The sequence below is a fragment of the Crinia signifera genome, chromosome 9 (assembly GCF_055691185.1).
Source record: "Crinia signifera chromosome 9, ASM5569118v1, whole genome shotgun sequence".
Taxonomy (NCBI): domain Eukaryota; kingdom Metazoa; phylum Chordata; class Amphibia; order Anura; family Myobatrachidae; genus Crinia; species Crinia signifera.
Window position 1 is genome coordinate 121132849 of NC_139225.1, and position 26000 is coordinate 121158848.

Genomic DNA, 26000 nt, shown 5'->3' on the forward strand with positions numbered 1-26000 from the left:
TGAAACCTTATTTTTTGAACAAATAAAATATATTTGTGTGTATTTTATGTGGTAATAAAATATATTTGTGTGTATATTATGTGTTTATACAGCATAAATGCAAGATACTTCAAAATACATCATTGAAATATTAAAATATTCCAAAATACGGAATAATCCGTTATCCAAAATTCTCCTGGTCCCGAGCATTTTGGATAAGGGATACTCAACCTGTACTAGCCGTGATAACATAGAAAAGAATAAATGACATGAAAAATGCATAGATTTTGAAGTGTTTCAATCATAGGAATATAAACAGCAAAGAGGGGAGAATATCGTTATAGAACTTAGCCAGATCAAACACCCAAATGTCTCCTCAACAAGAAAAAATATATATTTTCAAAAACAGTTAAGTCTTTAAAAGGAAAAAAACAAAAACTACTGTATATGTAAACACAAATCATTCTAAAAGTCTGCTTTCTATGTGGTGTAATGAGATCTGAAAGTAATAAAATATGCTAGTCATATGCCAGTAAAGCAATAGCAAAAACAGATAATACTGTACAATCCTAGTTGTCTGAGTCCAAACGGTTCAGCTCATTTCATGAATATCTGGGAAATGTACCAGATGTATAATATTAGATGATCAGTTAATAATTGAAACATCTTACGCTGAATGGTGCGCCAGGAGCTGCGTGAATGAACCTGGTTCCATCTGTATGTTCCAAAAAAAAGAGTGAATACTGTAAACAGAAGTTAAACAGGGCACTACATATTGTTTGTTTTGGATCCATTTACCCTCTATAGGCTGGACCATGGAGAGCTGTTAGCTGCAGCCAGAAGTACAGCGCAATGCCTTGCCATGCTTGAGAGCAAGTGAATGCTACGTTGTTCTCTCCAGTCCCAAGTGAAGTTTACCAGCAAAGTACCAAACAGGGGTCATAGCCAGAACATTGTGGACTCAATCCAACATTTTGAAAGGGCCCCTGTTCCAATGCTTTTACAGCGACACCTCTTTCTCTGCAGGACTAACCCTAACCGTCCTTGGCATACATTTGGTATGCTGGCTGTCCGGATTACAGCATTGGGATTCTGAGCGGTGCTGGGATTCCGGTGCGGGCCTTCTGACCATTGACATCTTGACCATTGAGATGCCAACTACAGTACATGACAATCAGTAATATGTTTATATAGAAGCATCAAATGAGTGAGTAAATCTTTCCACTGTGTATGAGTTGCAGACATTATTCACCGACCAGACTCTTCCTTCACATGAACTTCCTACTAGGACCATCATTTTGGTAGACATGTTTGGCCAAATTTAAAAATGGGCAAACTTGCACATTTCTGAACCTTGCACATGTAGTAGCGTGTAAATTTTATTACAATTTGCACGTTTTGCCATGACCAAAAAAATAGCACATTACAAATCACATCCAGATGTTTTCCCATTAAAAGTATACAACTCGCAAATGTAATTACCATATATACTCGAGTATAAGCCTACTTTTTCAGAACATTTTTTGTGCTGAAAAAACCCCACTCGGCTTATACTCGAGTGAGAGTCCCACTTGAGTCAATAAGTTTTCCTAGTTTTTTTTGTTGTAAAATTAGGTGCCTCGGCTTATATTCGGGTCGACTTATACTCGAGTATATACGGTAGGTGCAATTTTTTAAATCACACCCTAAACATTACCAAAAATCAACAGAAAAATATAACTGATTCTGGCTGGTGAGTTTGACAGAACCATGCACAGATCAGTCTCCACGGATTCTGGAACACACTGGAACTGCACCACCCGTGCTGCAGTCCCAGTGTGTTCCGGAATCCGTGGAGACTGTTGGAGGATAAAGGGGACATCTTCCTGGCCACAATTGGACACCAGCTTATTATTCTTTGATATGACCGTACAATAGGACTGCACCAACGGTCGGAGACAAGCATCGTGGTTCATACTAAAGCCTGAAGAAAAACCCCATCCCTACCTCAATACTGGTGACAAACCTAAGTATATCATATATTTTTCCTTTTTTGCATATGCATAATAGAAATTAATCCTGAAGCTGAAATCAATCTAAGCCTTGGATATATAACTAACAAAACGCTTGCATGCATGCAGTAAATTACTAACCAGTTTTTGGTTGAGATGGGATTGGACTAACAATTCTATATGTGTTGTGAGTCTTGTTTGTCTATTGTGGCCATGAAATTGTATATCTTTTAAATATTATTTTTTAATAAATTATATTTATATTCAGCACAGCGCTGTACCATATTTCTTTTTTTCTTTGCTTGGTTCACTCTAAGGGGTCTAGGTAATTTCCCCTTTTGGTACAGCTGCAGTGTGGAATATCATAATCAGCGCTCATTATCTCCTGTATTTTTTGTGCCTGTTGGAGATTTACCTGCTTATTTTTCTGACCACCGGGTCCCTAAATATTGGAAGTCCTTGGCTCATCATCTTCCTGTCATATTGGATACAAATAGCCGAGAGGTGGTAGTCAGGCTCCCACATCAGACCCTCCCTTTGACGGCTTACAGGATTCAAGCTTGCCGGTTATTGGACTCCATTCATAGGGACGGTTGTGCAGTAGACAGTGCAGGTCATACCATTCTTTCTCCCCCCAACCAGGGGTCAATTCATCCACGTGAGATCTGGAATCACTGTAAATTAATAATTAATTTTTATGCTTTTTAAATTGTAATTGTGTTCCATTATTTAATGTTTTTTTTTATATGCATGAATTCATATTAAAATATTGATTATATGAAATTGATTCACTCATATCAATTACAATAATTGTGTCAGCGCTGCTTTAACCTGTTTTCTCTTGGAATAAAATAGTGTGCCAGCAGCACTGCGAGCGTAGCGGACGATGCGAGGGACTGCAGTTGACTTCCAAAAAAACAGAAAAAAACCATGTCAACCTTCCAACCTGTCGACATTGTCCCCTGTCGACCTAAACCCATGTCGACCTTGTCCCCTGTCGACCTTGCCACCTGTCGACCGAACGGTGTTGACTTAATGACAGTTGACCTAAGTGATGTCGACAAAACGATCCACACCGATATCAATGCTGTAATTACCACTGTTATATGATACTAGTCAGAGTTTAGTGTGAGCAGACCTCTTCATACTGGACAGATCTGAAACAGTTAATTTAGACACTCGGCATGGATAACCAATATACCACCCTAGGCTTATCTCATTAAGCTCCCGTGAAGCGACATGCTCTAAGTTTATTCTAAACTCCTATTTGTTAATGTTTTATCAATATCTACGGGAACACCAGGGCAAGCACAGTAAGAGTGGAAACAGGATACAAATCATTTAATAGCATCACGTGCCTCTTTATAATGTCAAAGATGATTTCCATAATAATTATTCAGATAACTGACAAACATAACACAGCGAGAGCTTTCCTGGCTGGCGTTACAAACTGGCATTCATGTTTCCAGCTGGGATAAGGATTAGTGAAATATCTGCTCGAAATCGTTAAGGACCTAAACACTTCTGCACAAGCGCTTCTGTCACACTATGTCCTAAAGGGGCTGATTTCTCAACCTGATAATGTAAATGATAGCATAATTTCTAAAAAAAAAAAAAGGCTTAATATTGCTGTTTATCTTAGTAACAAAGTGCCAATACACAGTTTTCCACAGCACTTTACAGGAAAGTTGTTGCATCGTTCACATCAGTGTTTGCTTCAATGAAGCTTAGGGGGCAATACAAATAGCAGCCCGGCTACGATGTACCCTTCATTTTTTTTTATACCCTTTTAACAGCTACAAGCCGGGTTGCACTCAGGATTTTGTATCCTGCTTCAACCCAGCTTGGGAACCCTTTCACAACGGCGTCAACACCTGGCATAATGCTGGGAGATGAGAGTATCTCCCAGTGCCAGCTATCGCATTGCAGTGAACAGGTCCTGGGTCGCATCGACTTGTTTTAACCGTTTACACTGCACAGCAAGTCGAGTTGAATCCATGTTCAACCCTGCTCACTACCTGGCTTGAAATGCTGAGTCTCAAGAGCCAGGTCCTTTCAGCTGCTAAGGGTTTCGCTGCCTGCTATCCCAGGTTTTTGCGTGCTCCCGTGCAAAACCCCAGGTTATTTAGGCTAGTGGAAAAGGGTTATTAATGATGTTGAAACTTCCATAAGATTGCCTCTCAGTCTAAAACACACAAACTGTAACCTACCAGAATGGTTTTGGATTGTTTGAGGAAGCCCACGCAAACATAGTGAGAACATACAAACTCACCACCAACTATACCCTGATCAGAACACAACCCAGGGAGTTAGGGACAAAGAATGGTAAGCACTCTACTGCTGTGTCTGCCAATAGAAAGATGTTGAATAAATTGCAGAATTAAAAAAATATATAATAACATTATGATATACTGTATATTGAATTGAAATATATCAATGTATTCTGTTATCTCACTCCTGTTTCTCGGCAGGATAGAGATCTGCAAATAGGCATTTTTTGTTGTTAAGTAGGTTGATGATGATGACTGGTGTCTCTACTGTTCGGCCACATCATGATATCTTTAAAGTAGTTTTTAGGATATGCAGACTCTTGCAGACTCTACAGAATGCATTATGTTGAGTTGTACATATGCAAAACAAACTAAATACATACATTGTTGGAGGTACTGATTTTATCTATATGCTTTGAACACAAACATATCCAACTTTAAATGAATCCATCAATGATAATATGGCACAATCAGTGTGACTGCTCCCCGCACCCCTCCCCACCGCACAGGCACAGATAATCACTGCTGGTGCTAAGCGGCAGTAACCTCCCCGGCCACACTGCAGCACAGTACACAGCACGGTTTGCTGCTGAAAGGTAGAGGACACAGCTGGGCCCATACTGCTGCCATCAGCAGCCCCAGACTCCAGTTATTAGTAACCACTCCCCCCTCCTCTCTGCAGCAGTGACTGCCATTGTCCAGGGCTGTGGTCAGGGCCATAGTCGACATAGGGTGGCTGTAAGAAAGGTAATTTAAGAATAAAAAATATAATCAATACTTTTAGGGTCCAGGATGTATACAATATCATATTTTGCTGTCAGATATGCAAAAACAAAATATAAAAATATATACTGTAATATGGTTATAACAGGGTTGCCGACTTTTAGAGCTAGCGGAGATTTTCAGCAGCAGTTTGGTGGGCGGGGCTTGGGTGTGTCATTAAGCCCTACCCCCAGGATGTAAAATAGCCTAATTCACGGATCTCCGTGGAGGGGGTGGGGCTAAAATGACACGATTGTGACATTTTAGCTCCTCCCCCTTCTATGAGGCCCGCGGATTGCGGCATTTAAATGCTGATGTCGGGGGGGGGGGGGGTGCAGTGGGGGTTCAACTGAATCCGGGAGGGTTGCCCACCTTTCTGGGACGGCCCGGAGGGGGACACGATTTTAGGGAGACTCTCGGCCATTCCGGGAGGGTAGGCAACCCTGGGTTATTACCATCCTTTCATTTATTTTCCAGCACAAACAGCATTTTCCATGAGCCAGAAAAGTTTTTAAATCAGACCTTCTCATTCCTGGAAGCTGACACTAAGGAGAGAAAATTGATGCATACCTTTGTCATGTGCTCATCAAACTTCTGCTACTTTATATCCTCCTTTTGTTCTAAATAACCCCTCTTCCTAATAATTACTGCATGCAGGCAATAATAAAACTGACAAAATTGACATAAAGCACCTTGATTTATTGGCACATATTCAACACAGATTTTAGAGTAATGGGATTCTCAGACTAAATGAAAATGGGGGAAAAAATCTTTTATTCCCTGTTATCTCATGCGCAGCTCGCTAATTCCAATAAATTATTGTATAAACACTGAAGTTCTGGTAAAATGAACCTTTTTAGGTTAATAACTCATTGTTCCATGATTACAAATTAGAAAGAGAGATTATATTTATCGCTAGCAGTATTAGAAAGTAGGTAAATCACCGCACGTCCCTGCACTGCTGTATATTACCAACAGTAAACAAGGTTTATGGTAGAAATAAGCTCATCCTGATTTATATACAGTATTTTTGAAAAACAAGTTTGAATTGGATGAAACATGTTCCTAAATGTATATAACCCAGAGCAGCCTTCCAACTTGCTACATTTATAAAGCTATATGTTGCTGCAAGCTGATTTCCCAATTTTGTTAATATTCCGAATAGGAATAACTGGGGGTAAAAAAGCAATGAGTTTACGGGTTACCCTTTGAGTGCCGAATGAATTTGTCAAAAATTAAATAGGTGTGAAAATTGCCAAGCAAACATATATTATTTATTCATCATAATGACCTGTAATGTTTACCTTATATAGAAAATACTGTATAAACTTTTTTTTAAACATTTTTATTTGAATTTATAGAACAAATTGTTAGCGGATATGTTGTACATCTCTCACAGAGATGTTGACACTCAAAGGGTTAATAAAAACCCATGTTACAAAGTCCACAAGACAATGTTTGTCCTGGTGTAATGGCATACTTGTCTACTTCTTTAGTGTCCTCTCTGGGAGAAGCTTAGACCACTTCAGAGAGGTGGGGCCAAACTGTCTCCTAATTAGACCCCACCCCCTACAATGAAAACCACCCATGATTTGTAGGACTGTCATGAGGGGGCAGGGACAAATTACGCAATTCCAATTTAGTCCTGGCCTTTCCTTCGGCCCCCACAATTGGTTGGGATGTTACATAAGCCTTCACTAGGAAGTGGGCAGGATGCGGGAGAGTTGCCTACTCCGGGCTGCAGGGGACTACCCAAAAAAGGGGACTACCATCCTGGAAGCTGTCTACTGCAGCTTCCAGGATGGTAGGCAAGTATGAGTAATGGTTAGCATTACAGCCTCACAGTACTGAGAACAGGAGACCTCACCACCCCCATACTTCCTTTAATTGAACGTGAAGCAACCTGTCACGGCCTGCCGCAGGGGGACGTCAGCGCAGTGGGGTGTACCTGTGCGGGCACTCTGGAGGGGCTTCACCGGCGGAGGTGCGGGGTGCTGGCGCTCGTCCTGTGTGGCTGGGCGGCCTCCCGGCGCGCAGGTGAGATCTGGGCTGTCTGAGGCTGGGAGTTACTCTCTGAGCACCGGACTCCCGCGGCGCCCTCTTGGTTTTGGGCAAACAGCAAGTTTTGCCCTTACTTCCCTCCAGGATGTCCCAAATGGGTGGGAACCGAACTAAAGGGTATTTAGGAGGAAGGCCTGGTTCAGGAAGTTGCCAGTGCAACGTTTCCACATTCTAGTACTGTGTATAGTATAGTATAGTTCTCTGTGCTCCACTGCAGTTTTAACTAAGGTTTCGGCTTCCAGCCATTCCAACCCTTTCAAACGGTTCAATTGCCAGTTCCTGCTGAGGTTCTGCCTGCCAGTATATACCGGCCTGCCTCTACCCCACACTCCCGATGGTCGTCCAAGTCTTCATGTCCAGTAAAAATCTGCCGCCATGTGCCAACCCTCGCGTCAGCAACGTCGACAACCCAGCGGGTGAACTCCCTCGCAGTTCTTCCAGTAACCTCTTCATGCAACAGTCGGTCATTCATCCAGCACGTTTGTTATACCGAAGTCCAGACACCCCTGAAGTTCCTGTGCCAGTACCGGGTTCACAAATTCCACCAAGCGTGACACAACCCTTTCTAAAAATAATATTCTGGTCCTAAATACCAATCCTCTGGGTACCAATGTAAAATGAATAATTTTTCATCAAAATTAGTAAAGTACTGTTTATTGCTGCTATGTTGTTTTGCATTCAAGAAAAGTTTCTCTGAAATTACAAGAAACTTGCTCCTTTAAAAGTGAAACAGTGCCCTTTATTTAATTAAATAATATAAATATGGCTAATCATATGTATTATTGGCCCTTTTTTATGAAAATAAATTGGTACAATTTATTTAAAATTAATTTTATGACACCATTATTGACATGTTCTAAAACTATTTAAAATGTATGATTAAAAAAAAAAAAAGTAAACACCAACAAATCTGAAATATTGGATTTCAATATATCTTATAGAGCTGGTCTGGGGGCCGCCCCATAAACTTAAATACCTAAGGGTTTACCTCAACAGATCATATTCACAATTATACACTGCCAAAGTCAATCTGTTATTAGTTTCCAATAGAGAAGATGTCTCTGATTGCTTTGATCGTATGGTAGCAGTTAAAATGACCATCCTACCCTGTCTACTTTATCTCTAGCAAACACTCCCAATTCAAAGCTCTATGAAAACTTAATAACTCCTGCAAAGTGGTCTCTACGTACCTTCCCTGACATTGCTAGCTTGTAGAATTGGTACTCTCAACATACAAGGTATTTTACCAGTTCCTTCATATTAAACTCCTCTACCATACTCTCCTGAAAGGAGTGGTTTGAAATGTGGCTGGAATTTGCTAAGAGCTCCATCTTAGGTAAAATGTGGGTAAAGAAGAACTGCTACAAACCTTAATATTGCTGATATTTAGTACCCATGCTTGCACATGTGTGGTAAGCAAGGTAACCTACAGCACATATGGTGATCCTGTAGGTTCATTCAACCTTTCAGAAAAAAAAAATCTATGATTCAACTGAATCTATTACCGCTGCCAAATTCTAATTTCTGCACATTTTAGAAGATGGTTTCCCTGTATCTTTACTATTGTTGACTTTGCTTTATCAGCTTTTTTCACGCTTTTATTGTATTCTATATTGTACTATGTTCAATGTTTGTTTACTATACGATGAAAAATGTTCAATACATTTTTTTAAAAGGATGGGATTGGTATATATGTATAAATGAACTTTAAGCCGTTTATTAATATCATTATTATAACATTATTATGATAACAATGAATGTGAAATGTAAGGACATTTTAATACCTATTCGTTAATATCAAAAGTTCAGAGCCAAACTGGTGGGAGGAAGTTTTGACTGTAATTATGAAGCTGCTCAAAACAAAAAGTTGCCATGTCATGCCCCATGACATCACATTGAATTTGGTTAGTATCCTCTTAGGTGTCTACTTGTTTGTATTACGACAATAACTTGTAATTATTCAAAAATATTTGACATAGATGAGAGAGTTTCTCAAGGTCACTGCCAAAATGATGTGAGACATTTCTTTAATATGATTATTACTGTATATCATCTTCGGTGATCTTAATAACATCAAGTGACCATGTTATATTTGTATACTTATATAAGAGGGTTGTTAGGAACAGCTACTGCCAATGTGGCATTGTTAGTGCAATAATAATTATTACTTATATTAAGACCATGATGAGATGTCTATTATGTATCAACATACATCTTTTTTGCCCATTTTGGATACATTTAATTTAATATATTAGATGTAGCAAAAATACATAGATACCAGGTAGAGTATAGGGAGGTCAATCCTTGAATTAACGGGGTCCCAGGATTTAGGCCCACAATTGCAGGAATTTAGATGATTGGAGCCTCAAATCTTGGCATTGCAGGAGCAGGATAATTTTGAGCATTTTACTTATTTATACCGGGCAGAACTAAGCACCACTAGAACTTGGCATCAAATCCTGCCCATGTGGTTTGATGTCAGAGGTCACACGGCCTCCTCCAATCTTAAAACTATATACTATAGTTGACTTACTGACTTTCAAAGCTCTACATGACCATGGCCAATGGTACCTGAAGCAGCTTCTGATCCCTTATTGCCCTGCTTGATTACTGTGATCGGTTGATGGGTACTAACAGTACCAGGAATTTTCCTGAATTCATCTGGGGGTCAAGCTTCCAGCACTGTGGCTCCAACTCTATGGAACTCACTTCCCCGCTCAGTTCGAGAAGCTTCCACTCTGGAAACATTCAAAAATAGACTCAAGCCTTTCCTGTTCACCCAAGCATTTCACTAATGTCCCTTGTTAAGTTTGTTTTGATTTTTGTGCTGTAAAAGGCTAAAGCAAGCACTTTGAGTCCTTTTAGGAGAAAAGTGCTATATAAATAACATTATTATTATGAAATTATTATTAATAATTAGACCCACCACTAAATTTTAGTTCTAAAGAGTAAAGAAAAAAATATTTGGTACTCACTGGCTCTCTTCCAGCTCACTCGCTCTTACAGAAGTCATGTAAAACATGGCTCTTTATTAGCTTCCTAATATTTGTACCTGTAATATTGCCAAAGTCAAATGTTATACTTTCAAGCCCATTTGTGAAGGTGTCTATAATTTAACAAGACATATTATTAGGCCAGCACTGTTATAATAAATGCATGTGAAGCCGAATTAATCACAGCGTGCTGGCTTGCATCAGAATATAATCATTCATTGCTTGACACAATTTTTTCACCTTTGATCACGCAAAGTATCTGAAATGCTGACATTTAAAAAAATTGTGTAGCTCTAGGGTTTTTTTAATTGCTTATATTCCTCCACTTATATGATAATAATTATACTATTATGATGATAGAAAATCAATTGCATTGTAACCGTTTTAAAGTATCTGTTATATTATCATAAAAATAAGAATAATATTAATATTTTTAATAATAAGAACAACAAATACTTCTACTACCACCAGTGGCATAACTAAATATTTGTAGGCCCCATAGCAAAAGTTTTTAAGGGCCCCTATGTGCTGCCCAACAGTGAAAAATGTATGTAGCACATGACAAGAAAGTTGGGCACTTTTCAGCTGTGGGCCCCATAGCAACTATACTCCATGCATGTATGGTAGTTATGCCCTAGTCTACTACTACTACTAATAATAATAATAATAATAATAATAATAAATTAGTAGAAGTAGTCATAAAAGTAGTAGTCATGATCATATTTAAGATTATATTTCTTATTATTTGTAACAATTTACCCATGTACAACAAGATGTTGATTAAAATACTGGGTTTTTTTACTTCTTAAATCCTGTTAAAAAAAAATAATCTTTATTAAATTTCTATGCAATCTAGACAGATCATTTAGAAATAGGTCTGTAATCGCCCCATGTGTCCCCAGGACTAAATACAAGGGTGAGTCCGAAATCAGCATGATGGCCGTGATGTGCCGTCACAGGTTAGTAGATAAGGCACACTTTTTCTTCAAACTAATTGGTTTTGACAGGTCCACGCCCCTTTTATACAGTTTGATATCAAACGTGATAGCACGTGATAGCCCGTATCACGTTTGATATGAAAGTGGTATAAAGCTATCACGTTTGATAAGAAAGTGGTATAATTAATATTAACCCCGTATTAAAATATAATTGGTTTGATACTGTAACTTCATACACTGATATTGACTATGTCAAATAACAGCACAGCTGTATAAAAATAACACCACAGCTGTATAAATTAATTTATAAAGATCGCTTAATGATATCTTAACCAGCTGGAAGAATTTCTAAACATAATGCTAAAAAAGTTGTTAGAAAAATATGGTATACAACAGATATATAATTCGTAGAACTGTAGATCTTGTTTTATATCAAATTTGATTTGTGTAGGATGTCTCGCAACGCTGATCATCAAAACAGCCAGCTGAAAGCCTGGTATTATAACGTATTAAAGCCGGGTAGTTTTTGCGGCTTTGATAAATATTATAAAGCTTTGAAAAATAAATTTAAAAGATCCGATGTGAGAAAATGGTTACAAGAGCAAGACGCGTACACATTGCACAAACCGGCTAGAAAAAACTATAAAAGGAATATGATATGTGTATCGGATATAAATCAACAGTGGCAATGTGATTTGGTATCGCTCATAGATCTGGCAAAGCACAACGACGGCGTAAAATATATACTAACCGTCATCGATATATTCAGTAAGAGGGCCTGGGCTGAAAGTCTGACTGCTAAGAGCGCGACGACTGTCGCTAAGGCTTTTGAAAAATTATTCCAACAGGGGGACGTACCGAGGAAACTACAAACCGATAACGGTAAAGAGTTTCTAAACAAAGTCCTAAAAAAGTTGTTAGAAAAATACGGTATACAACATTTCACAACCAATAATGATGTGAAAGCAGCCGTTATAGAACGCTTCAATAGGACTTTAAAAACACAAATGTGGCGATATTTCACGGCGAATAATACATACCGATATATAGACGTTTTACAAGCGTTCATTACCAGTTATAATAACACATACCATAGAACGATTAAGCGAGCTCCGAAGGAGGTGGATGGCTCTAATGCGCTGGATGTCTTCAAGACGATATATGGCGATTACTTTAGAAGTAAGAAAACAAAAGCTTGTTTAGCGGTCGGGGACCACGTTCGTATCTCAAAATATAAGGATATATTTCAGAAAGGTTACGAACAGAGTTTTTCTGAGGAAATATTTGTAATACGCGGCGTGAACACTAAAGGGCTTAAGCCGCTTTACACGTTGGAGGATCTCTACGGGGAAGCTATAACGGGTAGTTTTTACCCCGAAGAACTTCAAAGTATACCGAAAAACTATAATAGGATTTACAAAGTGGAGAAGATTTTAAAAAATAAGACGGTTAGAGGGAGGAAATACGTATTAGTCAAGTGGCGCGGATACCCCACAAAATTTAACAGTTGGGTCGCTGCATCGGAGATAAAAGATATATAAACAAAGAGGAAGATGGATGACAAACCCTTCTACATAACATTGCCGAGTAACGCCTCAGCCGATACATTTCCACAAAATAAGATTTCTGACTATACCACAAAGCTAGCAAGGCCGATAGACTTAAGTGGAGATTGGGAAGTAGCTCTTACAGAAATACAATACCCACACACCTGGAATACAATCGATGTGCGTGATTATGTGTTGAAAATAACAAAGTGGGATGGGACGAGCGGTACAGTAACGAAGGTTTGCGTTAAACCGGGGTTTTATGAAACTATCGAAGCGTTACTGGATTCTTTCAACGCTGAAATTGGCCGATATAAACTGGAAGGTTTAAAACTATGGTACGATCCGCTTGAACGAGACATATTCATCGACAATAAGGCGATGTACAACATCTCAGCCGGTCCTAAATTGTCGAGAATACTGGGGTTATACCCGAAAACTAAGTTTTTAAAACCGTGCGCCGACATCAGCGGAGGACAATATACGCTCTTCGTGTACACAGATATTATCGAACATCAGAGGGTCGGTGATAGTTATGTTCCGTTGTTGCGCACCGTTGAAATAAAGGGCCGTAACAACGAGATGGTCACTATACGGTATGAGAAGCCCGATTATGTTCCGTTGTGCAAAACGCATTTTGACACTATAGCCATAGAGATAAAGAATGATCAGAACGAAAACATGTCATTCAAGTTTGGGAAAGCGAACGTGAAACTACATTTCAGACGTCGCAAATCCGAATTTTATTAAAGACAATGGTAGCCGTTAAAAATTATGGTGACCCGGGGCTCTACGCGCAATATTATAAAACACAGGCCGGTAATGGATTACCCGGTTTTCACGGCAGCGCGTATATGTACGGGTGCGGTTTAGGCGGTATTTTTCGAAGCCTGTTCAGAAAAGCGGTACCGCTTTTCCGAAGAGGGCTGGCGATAGCAAAGCCCCACGTGAAGAATGCAGCACGCAACATCGCGAAAGACGTCATCGGACAAGCCACAGCGGCGGTTGTGAGCAAAATACACGACGCAAATCAAGCGAAGCAAGATGGATCAGGTTTAATCTATGCCAGGAAAGGGGCGGCTAAAAATAAACGGAAGCGGGCAATACGACTTCCGACATGGTGCAGACCCCTTTTAAACAAAAAACGGAGCAGACGCGGCTTAATTAAAAAAAGGAAACAGAAGCGGAGGGTCGGTGATATTTTTTAAGCATGTCTTTCATACACAATGAATCCATGGAATGCGCAAAATCTGAACTTGATCTTTTTGACGTACCACCGACGCAGACCAGCGTAGAGAAAAGCCTCTACGTCGAAGTTCAACCTTTGGCGGCATTATCCGAGACCGCGCCGCTTGAATTCTACATAGCGGCCAGCTGGGAACACTACTACGATCTGAACAACACGTTGCTGTACGTGACCTGCAAGATCGTACGGCCTGATAACACGGCTATACCTCAAGACGCCAAGGTCGCTCTTATTAATTATCCCATAGCAACTTTATTTAGCCAGGTTGATGTTACTTTGGGCGATAGGCTCATATCGCAGTCCAATAATCTTTACGCTTATAGGGCCTACATAGAGACCATACTGAATTATAGCTCAGATGCGTTATCCACAAAACACACAACTGGATTATTCTACAAAGATGTGGCTGGAGAACACAACACAAGAACCCTGGATGGTGTAAACACAGGGTTTATAAAAAGGGCAAGAACAACGGCACAAAGTCGAACGGTTGAATTATTGGGGCCGCTACACTGTGACCTTTTTCATCAACATAAACTAATATTGAACGCCGTGGACTTGAAGATAAAACTCACCAGAAACAAAGATGCTTTCTGCTTAATGTCTGCTGAAGCGGAGGCCTTTAAAATTCAGATTGTTGCAGCGTCCCTGTTTGTGAAAAGAGTTCAGGTCTCACCCGCAGTCCGGATTGGACACGCCCAGGCCTCACTGACCACCAACGCCAAATATGCGATCGATAGAGTGGGCATGAAGATCTATAGCATACCGACTGGGAGTCGCGTATTTAATTTAGAAAATCTGTTTTTAGGCCAGGTACCAAAAACCGTTATAGCCGCTTTTGTAGATAATGAAGCGTTTTCAGGAGCCTATGACAAAAACCCTGTACGGTTTGAACATAAAAATGTAAACTTCGCATCCCTATACCTGGATGGAACACCGCATCCGGCCAAACCATTTCAACCAGACTTTGAACACGGTAATGCGGTTCGCGAGTATATGTCACTCATTCAGATCACAAATAAGCAGAAATCAGATTCGGGTATACTAATTGACCGTGAAGAGTACCTCAACGGCTACACACTATTTGCTTTTGATCTGTCGCCTGAACAGGAATGCGCGGAGCATCTGTCTCTAATCAGAACCGGAAATCTACGAGCTGAATTCCGGTTTGCAGGAGCACTAGACCGGACAGTCAACATAATAATATACGCATTATTTGATAATATCATCGAGATCAACCAGAGGCGCGATGTGCTGTATGATTATCTATAAATGAAATAAATAATTTTTATATTTATCGTATATTTACCAATATTCATCACCCCAGCAGCGATATGAACACATTACAGATAAATTGTATACTGTACGCTAATCCGGTGACGCGCCTGTTTTTTAAAGGGACCTACCCGTGCGATATGCTACCGAGCGGTAAACTATCGCAATACCCCTGCGCGTTTGTAATCAACACACACACCAGCACCCAACCGGGGGAGCATTGGTTGGCCGTTTATTTTAACAATCAGCGCGAGTGTTACTTTTTGGACTCTTACGGATTAGAACCTGACAACCCCCTATTCCCAAAGGCCATAATAAATTTTTTAAACTCAAATTCAAAAAGAATTTACCACCAAAATAAGCAGTTGCAAGGTTTTAACAGTACCGTTTGTGGACAATATTGTATATACTTTATATTTTTCATGTGTAAAAATTACAAATATACAGATGTGTTGGCCCGTTTTAGTTTTGATGCAAAACGTAATGATCGCTATGTATCAAACTTTGTAAGACGTCTCCCTAGAAGTCATTGTTTGAGTCGATATATGGGTAACTGTATACAGTCCTGTGTCACCAGTAACCAACATGTGTTTGATAAAAATATTGTGTAATACAAAATTGTTTGTGTAACTTGTAACTAATGTTGTGATTGAAATGCTGTATGTACATTGCTTATGTTTACTTTCTATTAAAAAATCTTGCTTTTTGAACTTTATATCGTTTGATTGCATATTTTTGCAGACAAACTGATTAGAATCAAAAAACAAAACAGCATTTTATAAATCATAATCATATTTTATTGGTACAGACAAAATGTATTTACAGCAAAATAGTCACGAATAACACGATAAACTTTACATTTAAAACAATACACTAAATATACATGATACAATACAAATTAAACGTAATCGTACAAAATTAAACACACAAAAATACATTGTATAAAAACATTATAAATTAGTTATATGTTAAAGGTTCAACCACTGCGAATCCTGAAACAGATTTACGGATCTTTTCCTCGGTAGTAAGTAGCCGTGTGGCGTTGTTAACCCGGGGGAATTTAAAACATTTATACGACTTTTTTTAATGTTGTGTATTGGGGAGGCTATATTTACATTGCCAATTTCATCATCGTAGATTTCAGCTTTTAAGCGATCTAACTGTAATCTGTTTGATGCATTACCAACTACCGTGGATGGGATATTCAACTCAGCCATAGCGCGCACAAATTCATTCCAGCCGTTAGGCATTTTATGACTCGTCACGCTGTGATTTTGCGTGATACCCCTTATCAAGTCTAACACATTGGATCCTGGCACTGTGACGCCTTTATACATAAACACACCCTTGCTGTCCCAATTCGCAACGTCTTTAGAGCGAACCATTTTACTCATTAGTATTTCACAGTTCTTTTTATACCACGCATTAACACTGTTCAAGACATCGTGGTAAACAGCGTCGGTAGCATCGTCTTGTGTAGGGTTAGTTGTATCCTCAACAGCATTTGCACCGGGTGATAAAAGCGTTAAAGTTGACATTTCTCTATCATTTTGTTTACTCAACACCAGGTATCTCTGTAACACAGCTGTGTAGCGTTTTGCCTTTTCATACTCTGATAAAGCATTATTATGTAGTATACTTATGATCTCAGCATCTAGGCTTTGCGTGGCTGTTTTGCGTATATCATCGCTGGTTGGTTTGTTGTTTAAACGGTCTATCTGTTGCTGGGGGACCAGATACATTTTCTCAGCGTATTCCATCACCGATTAGACAGTAGTCCGGTAATTAATGGAATAGCAAATCCTAGCAACGATCCGATAAACCCACCCGACTGTTTCACCAACCTCTTCTTTTTCCCAATGGCGCATTTCTTATTACAAAGCGATTTTATAAGGTTCCTCTTCTTTTTAAGGTAGTTCAACTGGCGCTGTGACAGGGGTATTTTACCTTTAAGCGTATTGAGAGCGATCTCACATATGGCTGTCACCAAATCGTTTGAAGCGTTGGATAATATAGCTTTTCTTTGGGCCGGTTTGGCTTTAATGAGGGTTTTTAAAAGGGCCCAATTACGCCTTATCCTGGTCGACATGTTCACAGCTGTTAGAAGTGGTAATGAATGACTATAGGATGCGCGGTTATAGCTATTTAGAACCCCGCTTCTTAACAACATAAGCTACTGGTGTCTCGGGGGGAAATAAACCGCTTCGTAAACGATAATCATCAAGGGCATTGTTTCTTAAATCAACCAGTAAATAACCGTATGGTGGCTCCGTAGCGGACTCATAGGCTTCAAGAAAAAAACGATATTTTGATGGGTACATTTGTCTAGCCAGAATGCTAACCTGCATTTTATCCCGGGGGTTTTTAAACAGGACCATGTATTTTGTGTTTAAATGTATAGTCCTGCTCTTTCTACCTTGACAAAATATGTTTTGCACAAGGTACATGATACTGAGATTACGATGGTGCACATACTTTGTGAACGCTTTCTCAACCTCAGAATTATTACTCGCTGCATCCATCAAGTCATCTATCACCGTTAAATTAACCTTATCAGGGGGAAAAAGCTGGTCGTCGCTAAATGACTCGGGCAACCCCTCTATAAAACGCATACCAGGGTGAGCACTCAGAAGTTGGTCATATATTGGTTGCCAACAGGTGTAAAACCAAACAATATTATCAGGTACATGCGTCATATGTGTGGATGCGTGTTGTATTAGCGTTTTCACAAAATAACTTTTCCCCGAATTGGAGGGCCCAGCTAAAATACAGGAGAAGGGGTGTTGAAAACGGATGTCCATCTTAATAACCAAATGGTAGGGTTGTAAAATTATCCGTGAGGTTACGTTTAGTGTAAACGCACTTTTGCGTTTTCTGCAGCATACGGGTTTCAATCTGCCAGTACTTTTTCACACGTACTATACCGGGCTGCCTGGTCACAATTTTTTTCTGCTCCTCGCCTTTGGGGTTTAAAGGATAATCTAAGACCAGTTCTTTCAGACTGTCAAAGTTAACGTGCTGCTCATTACAAACATTCAACGTTATACCTTTGACCTTGAGGCTCGTCTTGCCGTTGCTTAGTCTATAGCCGTATGACTTGGGGCCAGCTGAAACAAACTCTGTTATATGCGTACCAGCTGGTAGTTCGCTGGTCAACTCCCCTAGATAATCGCCTAATGGCGGATTCCAGTCACCGGGCCTGCTGACAAAAATTACAGAATCTGTATCGTGATACAGACATCTATCTTGTAATCTATCCAATAGGTTGTACAACTCGATGCGTGCGTGCGCTGTGGTAAATACTGCTATAAATATATTTGTAGTTGAAGCCCTGGTATAATGGTCTTTGGCATATTTCCAGTTGACCATAACAGTTTCTGAGTCTATGAAGTCTAAAGCAGACACCTCATAGTGTGGTTGGAAGGCATATTCAAAAAGCTTATCAGGATCTGTCACTAGACAAGTATTGGGCATGTTGCTACGTTGACCAAATTTACCCCATAATGAGTTTAAAAACAATTTAGAAATTTGTCTTTTGGCGGGGTTGACATTTATGTGTTTGTGTCTTAAAGCTATGCCCTCATTTTTTTGATACGCGTCTATGTACTCTTGTTGTTTCACAGAGTCTGTACACCAATCGGGGTAACCAGAAGCCTCCTGTTTATCTCTGAGGTGTGTTTTAAAGTAACCTGAAAACAAATCATCAGATCTCTCATCAAAATGCCACACCTCATAGATTTTACACACTTTGTACCCCTTTTCTAAAGCAAGATTTATCTCCACTGTGCACCATGTACCGGTTAGGGAGCGGTTTTCTGAGTCATGAACACACGGCTCACACTGTCCAGATTCGGCGCATGTGCGGCACAGCGGAAACATTAACTTACCATTCATTTTAACCGGTAAAACCGGAAAGAAAAGGCCTCGCGGAGGATTAATTTTTAATTTAACAAAACCGAAATACTTTGTGACATCATCAAAGTCCTTATAAATGATGCGTGGGTGACGTATAGGATATGTTTTTGTTTTGTTGACAAATGGGTATAGGCTAGTAAAGTCAAAATAGTGTATTTTTTCATCGCACTCTGTCTTGTGATAAAGTTTTATGGCGTTAGTGCGGCCGCCATAAAGACCATCACGAGGATCCAAGGGGTCAGGGATTTCCAAACCTTTCAGAAAAACCTGTAGCCCCTCATCTGCCTCCCTCATTTTCTTCCACTCACACTCCCACATCTCCCTTATCTGAAACCCACACCGTTTAAGGAATTGTATCCTCAACTGCGTCTTGTGACGCAGTTGACCGTAGGTTGTTTTAGTCAGATTGTTTTCATCATCGGATTTGTAGCAGGCGTCACAACCGTGATAAAAACACCCCTGGAATTCAAAAGCTGTTGGCACGCCGTTAATCACGGCGTAACCGTCCAGACTGTATCTGCCGACTTTCTTCTCACCCCCTTGTAAAGCGTGTCTTATACTCACACCTTCTTTGTGTTCTATGTACATTAACCACTGTATGGCTGGTGTTAAGTAACGCTTCTGGGTCTTGTGATAGTTATCACCCGGTACAAGAGCCAATGTGTTTGCCTGTAAATATTTACAACGATACATAGCCATACAAACCGACGCTAAAGTCGTCAGTTGGAATGGATCAACGTGACGTTTAACGGCTACATCTTTTTTCTCTGTCGCTATTACAAATTCCTGTTCTGTCATGGCTATAACGGCTGATCTGAAAGCGGCGCACCCTTTTTGCAATATTCTCACATCCTCTTTACAATATCGTATTAATTCTTTTTGAAAATTAAACGACTTGTGCTTGTTTTTTTCGTACCACTCTGTAACATCAGCGGCCTCCTCAGGCATCATGTGCTGTAGGCCAAAATATTCTATTGAGGGCATATCCCCTATGTAATTTTGGTTATCGGCTGTGTTAAAAAAATGCGGGAAATGACCTTTAACGCCATCAAATCCCATGGCCTTTGGAAATCTGCTAAATTTCATGGGGAGAAAGTTGAGAGAGTCTATAAACCTAATCTTCAGATCTTTTATTGTGATACACATTATATTTCCGCCATTAGAGATGAGGGATACTGTATACCGTTCTTTGATGATCTTGTTCAATACAAAATACGCATCATACCGCCCAGCGTTATGGGCTATGAATGTGTAATGCGCAAATTTTGGTTTCATGAACGTCTTTACAAAATCATCGATACAACCTTTGCCCTTAAACTCCCAGGATTTCTCACCCATTAATGTGAGAGCGTAACAGTAGTTTGGTATATGTATACCTGTCTCCTGCATACATTCAAAATCATAAAAGATGTATTTGGTGGTGGGTTCTTCCGCTTTGATGGGCTGTATGTAACACAAATGATCCGCAAACCCATCAACATATGCCTTGCAAGTAGAACACTTTAGCCCCTGACACTCATGAGACCTGCGACGGTAGAAACAACACCTGTCGCAATAAACATGTTCAAGACAGGTTATTTTGCGATCTAAAGCTAAGGATTTGTGCTCCTCTAAACATTCACGCGATCTGCAAAATACCCTACAAACCGAACATCTTAATGCGGAAACCCCATCATCAGCGCACGCTTGTCTGTGACAAGCCTTACAAAAGAAAAGACAATCGTGGCTATTTTTGCGCTCAAAAGTTCGATTACAGAATTCACAGAAATTTCTCGCTCCGAGAAACGCTGCGATATTAATCAAGCCATAATAGTGTGAATCGTGATATAATACATACAGGGTATCATCGTAGTGCGAATCTGAAGAAAAGTAATGCCAAGAACCATTATTATGATATAATAATGTAATTTTTGTTTTTAAGTGTTTTTCAAAAACAACAACGTCGCTAAAGCTGACTGCTTTATCGATCGGTAGGTTCAAATCCTTATGAATTTGAAGCGCCCGATCGTGTATTTCAGCGTCTGTGGCATTACTTTTATCCAGAAGTTTGCAGATCGATGCCGCAAAGCACAAATAATTGTGCGTATTGTTGAAATCATACAGGTGTCTTCTGCGCCTTTCTATAATTAAGCTGTATGGAATGCGTCTAAGGCCGTGACCAGTTAGGGCCCCACCCGCTCTATTTCTAAAAACAGTGATCACAAACCTTAAACCCGTGGCTAATAAGAATTCAGCGTTACTTTGAAGAGTGTTTGTAATTTGATTCAAGAAACTGACTGCGTCTAATGATTCTTGCGGCTTTCGGTGTGAGTAGATGGCGTTGTGTAAACCACCCCCCTCCAATCTTAACTGTACACGATCATTAGGGTCAACACCAACCATGAATTCATCAATCATAACCTGTATAGCGTTGTGTACGGCTTCAACACCCTCTGCAAATGATGTAACTCTTTCCAAATTAACAAATTGAAAATGATTATGATACTCAATAGCTCTGAAATTAGGATGGTGTCGCTCATACCTGCTAACAGCTTCTAAGTACACATCTCGCCGACCTTCACCAATACCGGGTGGCGCACCCCCCTCTATGTCATTATGCATGGGTGTTGCGGGGTGTTCAACATTGTCAGGTGACGCCGCGTCACCCGGTAATGGTTGGTCCGGTGATTTGTCAGCCTGTGCACACGGGGTTGGGGGTGTGCCTCGCACCCTGTGTTGTTTACGCTTTCTCAGCCTGTATATGCATTTTAAAGCCTGTTTTATTTTCGAACGGCGAAATAAGTGTGAGATTTTGCACGGTACATTTGCTTTAATTCTTGGGGCTTTTTTACACACATGTAAATCACATTTCAACCCATACCCCACCATGCCTAGTCACGGGTCAGTTTCAATTATCTCGGCAAAATGATACATGTTCGCTTTAATAAAATCCCTAGTCCTCACGGTCTCTTCTATATGATTTGATGTCACATTCATGTACATTTCTACAAGTTCTTTAATGATTTCTGGCTTCTTTTTTGAACCATAAAGCTCATCTTTTATACGGTTCAACAGGGAATTGACATTTCTACGCATGTATCCTATATGCTCACGCATCCTCCCCATGACCGCGTAGTATTGTATTTCCGCATCTTGTCCTAATTGCTCCTCATTCTGACCCCCATCAACTATGTCGGTTGATACCACGGTCGGCGGGGCATCCGCATAGCCCGATGCGGTTGCCTCGCCGACCGTGGTAAAAACACTGGGTAGTTTTGTGTAATCATCACCCATTACTTTATCAGGGATTCCGGCTACAGATGTTACAACCTCATCATCATTCTGTGGGGTACCTGAGACTGACTCTTCACTAGGGGTGATAAAAAATGTTTGCCCATTTAAGTCCTCATCATTAGCGGATAATGTATCTGCAGGCGTGTTACTGACCACGCTTTGCGTTTCTGCAGTATGATGTTCCTGCGTGTCTGAAATCACGATGACATCATCATCCGTCAGCGGCGTGTATCTCTCTCTTGACAGTCGTAAAGTTTTACGAGTCTTCACAGTCTTTGTATTACCAGCAATGTCAATGTCGGATTCAGTAGGTGTTGCAGGTGTGGTAAATGCGTGCGGGTAAGCCACATTACTCACGGTTGGCACTGTTTGTAATGCAATCCTTTTTCTTACGGGTCTACCTTCCGAATATTTCAGCCTTCTTTTAAGGTCTGATAAATCTGAGTTGTTTTCTTGCCCTGTTCGACTTTTTGGATTTCTCCGCTTGCTTGGCTTGAAATCGTCGCGGTCGGTGGCCATGATCTCGGCCCTAGATACATCTTCTTGGCGTTGTGGGTCGATCACCGTTTTAGCGCATTCTCCCCCATCCATTTCAGCATTGAGTGGTTGAGCAACCCTGGCCGCGGCTATCATTTTTGCGTATTGTCGCAGATCCACTGTAAATAAAAAATAACAACGTTTTAGTTACACATTCGCGGACACTAAGACAACCGCTTTATAACACCTTCAGGCCCGCCTCCCAAAACACCCACCCCTCCATGTCGGTTTGCATCTACACAGTCTGTTTAATACCTGTGGTTTCCAATTGTAAAGAGCAATGGTGAATGCGGTCCTATATAAGAAACTAAATAAATAAACATTACATTACACACCTGGTTGTTTACCAGATATTTCCAACGGCGTGGTTCCTACTGTAATAAAAATAACACTGTTTTAGTTACACATACACGGACACAAAGACATTCGCTTTATAACAGCTTCAGGATCACCACCCAAACCCCAGGCTTGTCGGCTTACGTCTACACAGTCTGTTTAATACCTGTGGTTTCCATTTGTAAAGAACAATGGTAAATGTTGTCCTATATAAAAAACCAAATAAATAAACATACACGGGTATTTGTCAAAGGTTTGCGCAGGCATGGTTCCTTTAGCCATTGCCCAGAAAGCTTGATCGATGGTCTGGGGTCTTTTTGCGCCTTTAGCGTTTGATCTAACACCCGATGTCGGTTCTCTGTATCCGGATGGTCCAGCTTCACACGTATCGGCTCTAGGTACCGTAGGTTCATAGCGGCTAGCTATAGCATCTGTAATACATATATTATCAATTAACGACACATTCGCTGACTTGAGAAAAAAAACGCCATTTAAGTCATGATAACAACAACCCCTGTGGACACTATTCATGATTTTGCGGCGATATGCAACATTTAACACAAAAACACATTATAAAAACACCACTAGCCATGTGTCAAAATTCACCTTGTATAGCCGGGTTCTGGTATAACGGTTTATAGTGTTTTGCCGATGGTAAATTCCAGAGATCATCCATTATGTGTTCTGCATCAGCTTTCGACATAATCGGTGATACTAACAGAGAACAAATAACACATTAATATTACAGGCGGTATAAAAATGAATATAACAGGATATATATATATATACATATATATATATATATATATATATATATATGAGAGAGAGCGAGAGAGTGCGCGCGAGATAGCGTGAGAGAGAGTGAGAGAGAGACATATTTTTAGAAATTTAGACACGCACAACGTATATTTCTTTTAACATACATCACATTTTTGATGGCTTATATGAATATGAACACCTACATTTTTGCGATTCGGACAAATCAGAGTATGCGGCGTGTGGGTTTTCGAATGTCGTCAGATCCGGCCCGACTGTGAAATCCGAACCAAATGATCCAACTTCAGATGCGTCATTTGTGACATCTGAAACTGATTTATGGAATTAACAATTTTAATAAAAAAATAATATATACATAAAAAATCATGCCCTAGCAACAACAATGTGTCTTTGATCTGTAAACTTACACGTATTTGACTGCTCATTTGATTGCTGTTGATAGCTGGGTAAATCTTGAAAATCTCTGAGACTTATTGTATTTGCATTAATGGTTTTGTATTCCTTTCTCTGTAATAAATAATAATAAGTTGAAATAACAATACAATAAGCTATTGTTAAACTATTGTAAATATCATATACACACCTGCATGTTGATGTTTTGTTAATTGATACAGTAGCTTAAGTTGTGGTGAATATTTATAGTTCAAAGTCAATTTCTGCAACAATCACTGTTGATAATAACAGATAACAATAATCATTCATAACGAAATTTGTGTGCACAAAATCACATAAAACTATTAACGCTCTCACAAAAAACCTCATCTATGAATACATCCTGACATTGTATTCTATAGATCAGCCAATAAAAATTAATTACAGGGGATCCAACAATGCTACTGCAGAATCCCATCATATCACATGTGTAGTCAGCAGACAGCACATACATGGCAGCATTGTGGATACCCAACTTATAAAATTACACTATAATAACAAAATCACTTTATACAGCCGTTATACCAAAAATCTGTGTGCGGCTTTACACATGAAAATGTAATAACTAGCTCATTATTTAAAATCATTATGTATAATACTTTGATACAATATTAAAATGAAGCTATTTATAAATATCAAAGCCGTAATACCAAAAACCTCATCTATGAATACATCCTGACATTGTATTCTATAGATCAGCCAATAAAAATTAATTACAGGGGATCCAACAAAGCTACTGCAGAATCACATCATATCACATGTGTAGTCAGCAGACAGCCATACATGGCAGCATTGTGGAGGCCCAGCAGTTTGAGAACCACTGCAGTAATGTATCATGCATGCTTGCTAAAACTTATAAAATTACACTATAATAACAAAAAAAACACTTTATACATCCGTTATACCATAATCTGCGATGACTAACATTAACTAACTGTAAATTGTAATAACTAGCTCATTATTTAAAATCATTATGTATAATACTCTGATACAATACACTAATCACAGGGGATCCAACAATGCTACTGCAGAATCTCATCATATCACATGTATAGTCAGCAGACAGCACATACATGGCAGCATTGTGGAGGCCCAACAGTTTGAGAACCACTGCGGTAATGTATCATGCATGCTTGCTAAATTTATAAAATCACTTTATACACCCCTTATACCAAAATCTGCGTGCAGCTTTACACATGAAAATGTAATAACACAACATACTGCATTTTTAAAAGCAATATGTATAATGTACAGTCCACAATACACTAATCACATCTCTACACATGCAAATGGTCAGTTATAGAACTATAGGTACAATATTTTCTTAAATAGATGATCAACTACAAGCAGCCAGTATGCCAGTATGCATTCCCAATACATTACAATACAATGCATACAGCAGCAAACTATATTTTAAGATTGTTTAAAAGCATACTAAGACCCCTGCAACTAAATAAAACATTTGCTATGTATAATGCATTGTTAATACTATTATAAAATATTAAAACTACACTATTTAGAAATATTGTGTATATATATATATATATATATATATATATATAGGATCCAGTTGGACCGGCACTCCAAGCTGCAGGAGAGTACTGGCGCTGGTGCCTTCACAGCTGATGGTGCAGCGAATTGTAGGTACAGGATAGGTGCGGCACTCAG

General features: G+C 39.6%; 1 protein-coding gene and 1 long non-coding RNA gene across 2 annotated transcripts in view; both read right to left on the reverse strand.

The window, feature by feature from the left end:
- Positions 1–1880: 1880 nt before the first annotated feature.
- The window catches only part of LOC146036693 (uncharacterized), a 94743-nt gene continuing 70623 nt past the window's right edge, over positions 1881–26000 (reverse strand). Inside the window, exon 4 of the long non-coding RNA XR_014460931.1 lies at positions 1881–2644. This is a non-coding gene — a long non-coding RNA (uncharacterized LOC146036693). The remainder of the gene's footprint in view (positions 2645–26000) is intronic.
- On the reverse strand, positions 21645–24205 carry LOC146036692 (uncharacterized). The gene is made up of 5 exons (XM_083160598.1): positions 24086–24205; positions 23730–23837; positions 23360–23554; positions 23123–23161; positions 21645–22906 (listed from the first exon to the last, which is right to left on the reverse strand). Exons 2-5 carry the CDS (start codon positions 23824–23826, stop codon positions 21852–21854), a joined length of 1386 nt encoding a protein of 461 aa, XP_083016724.1. The 5' UTR covers positions 23827–23837; positions 24086–24205; the 3' UTR covers positions 21645–21851.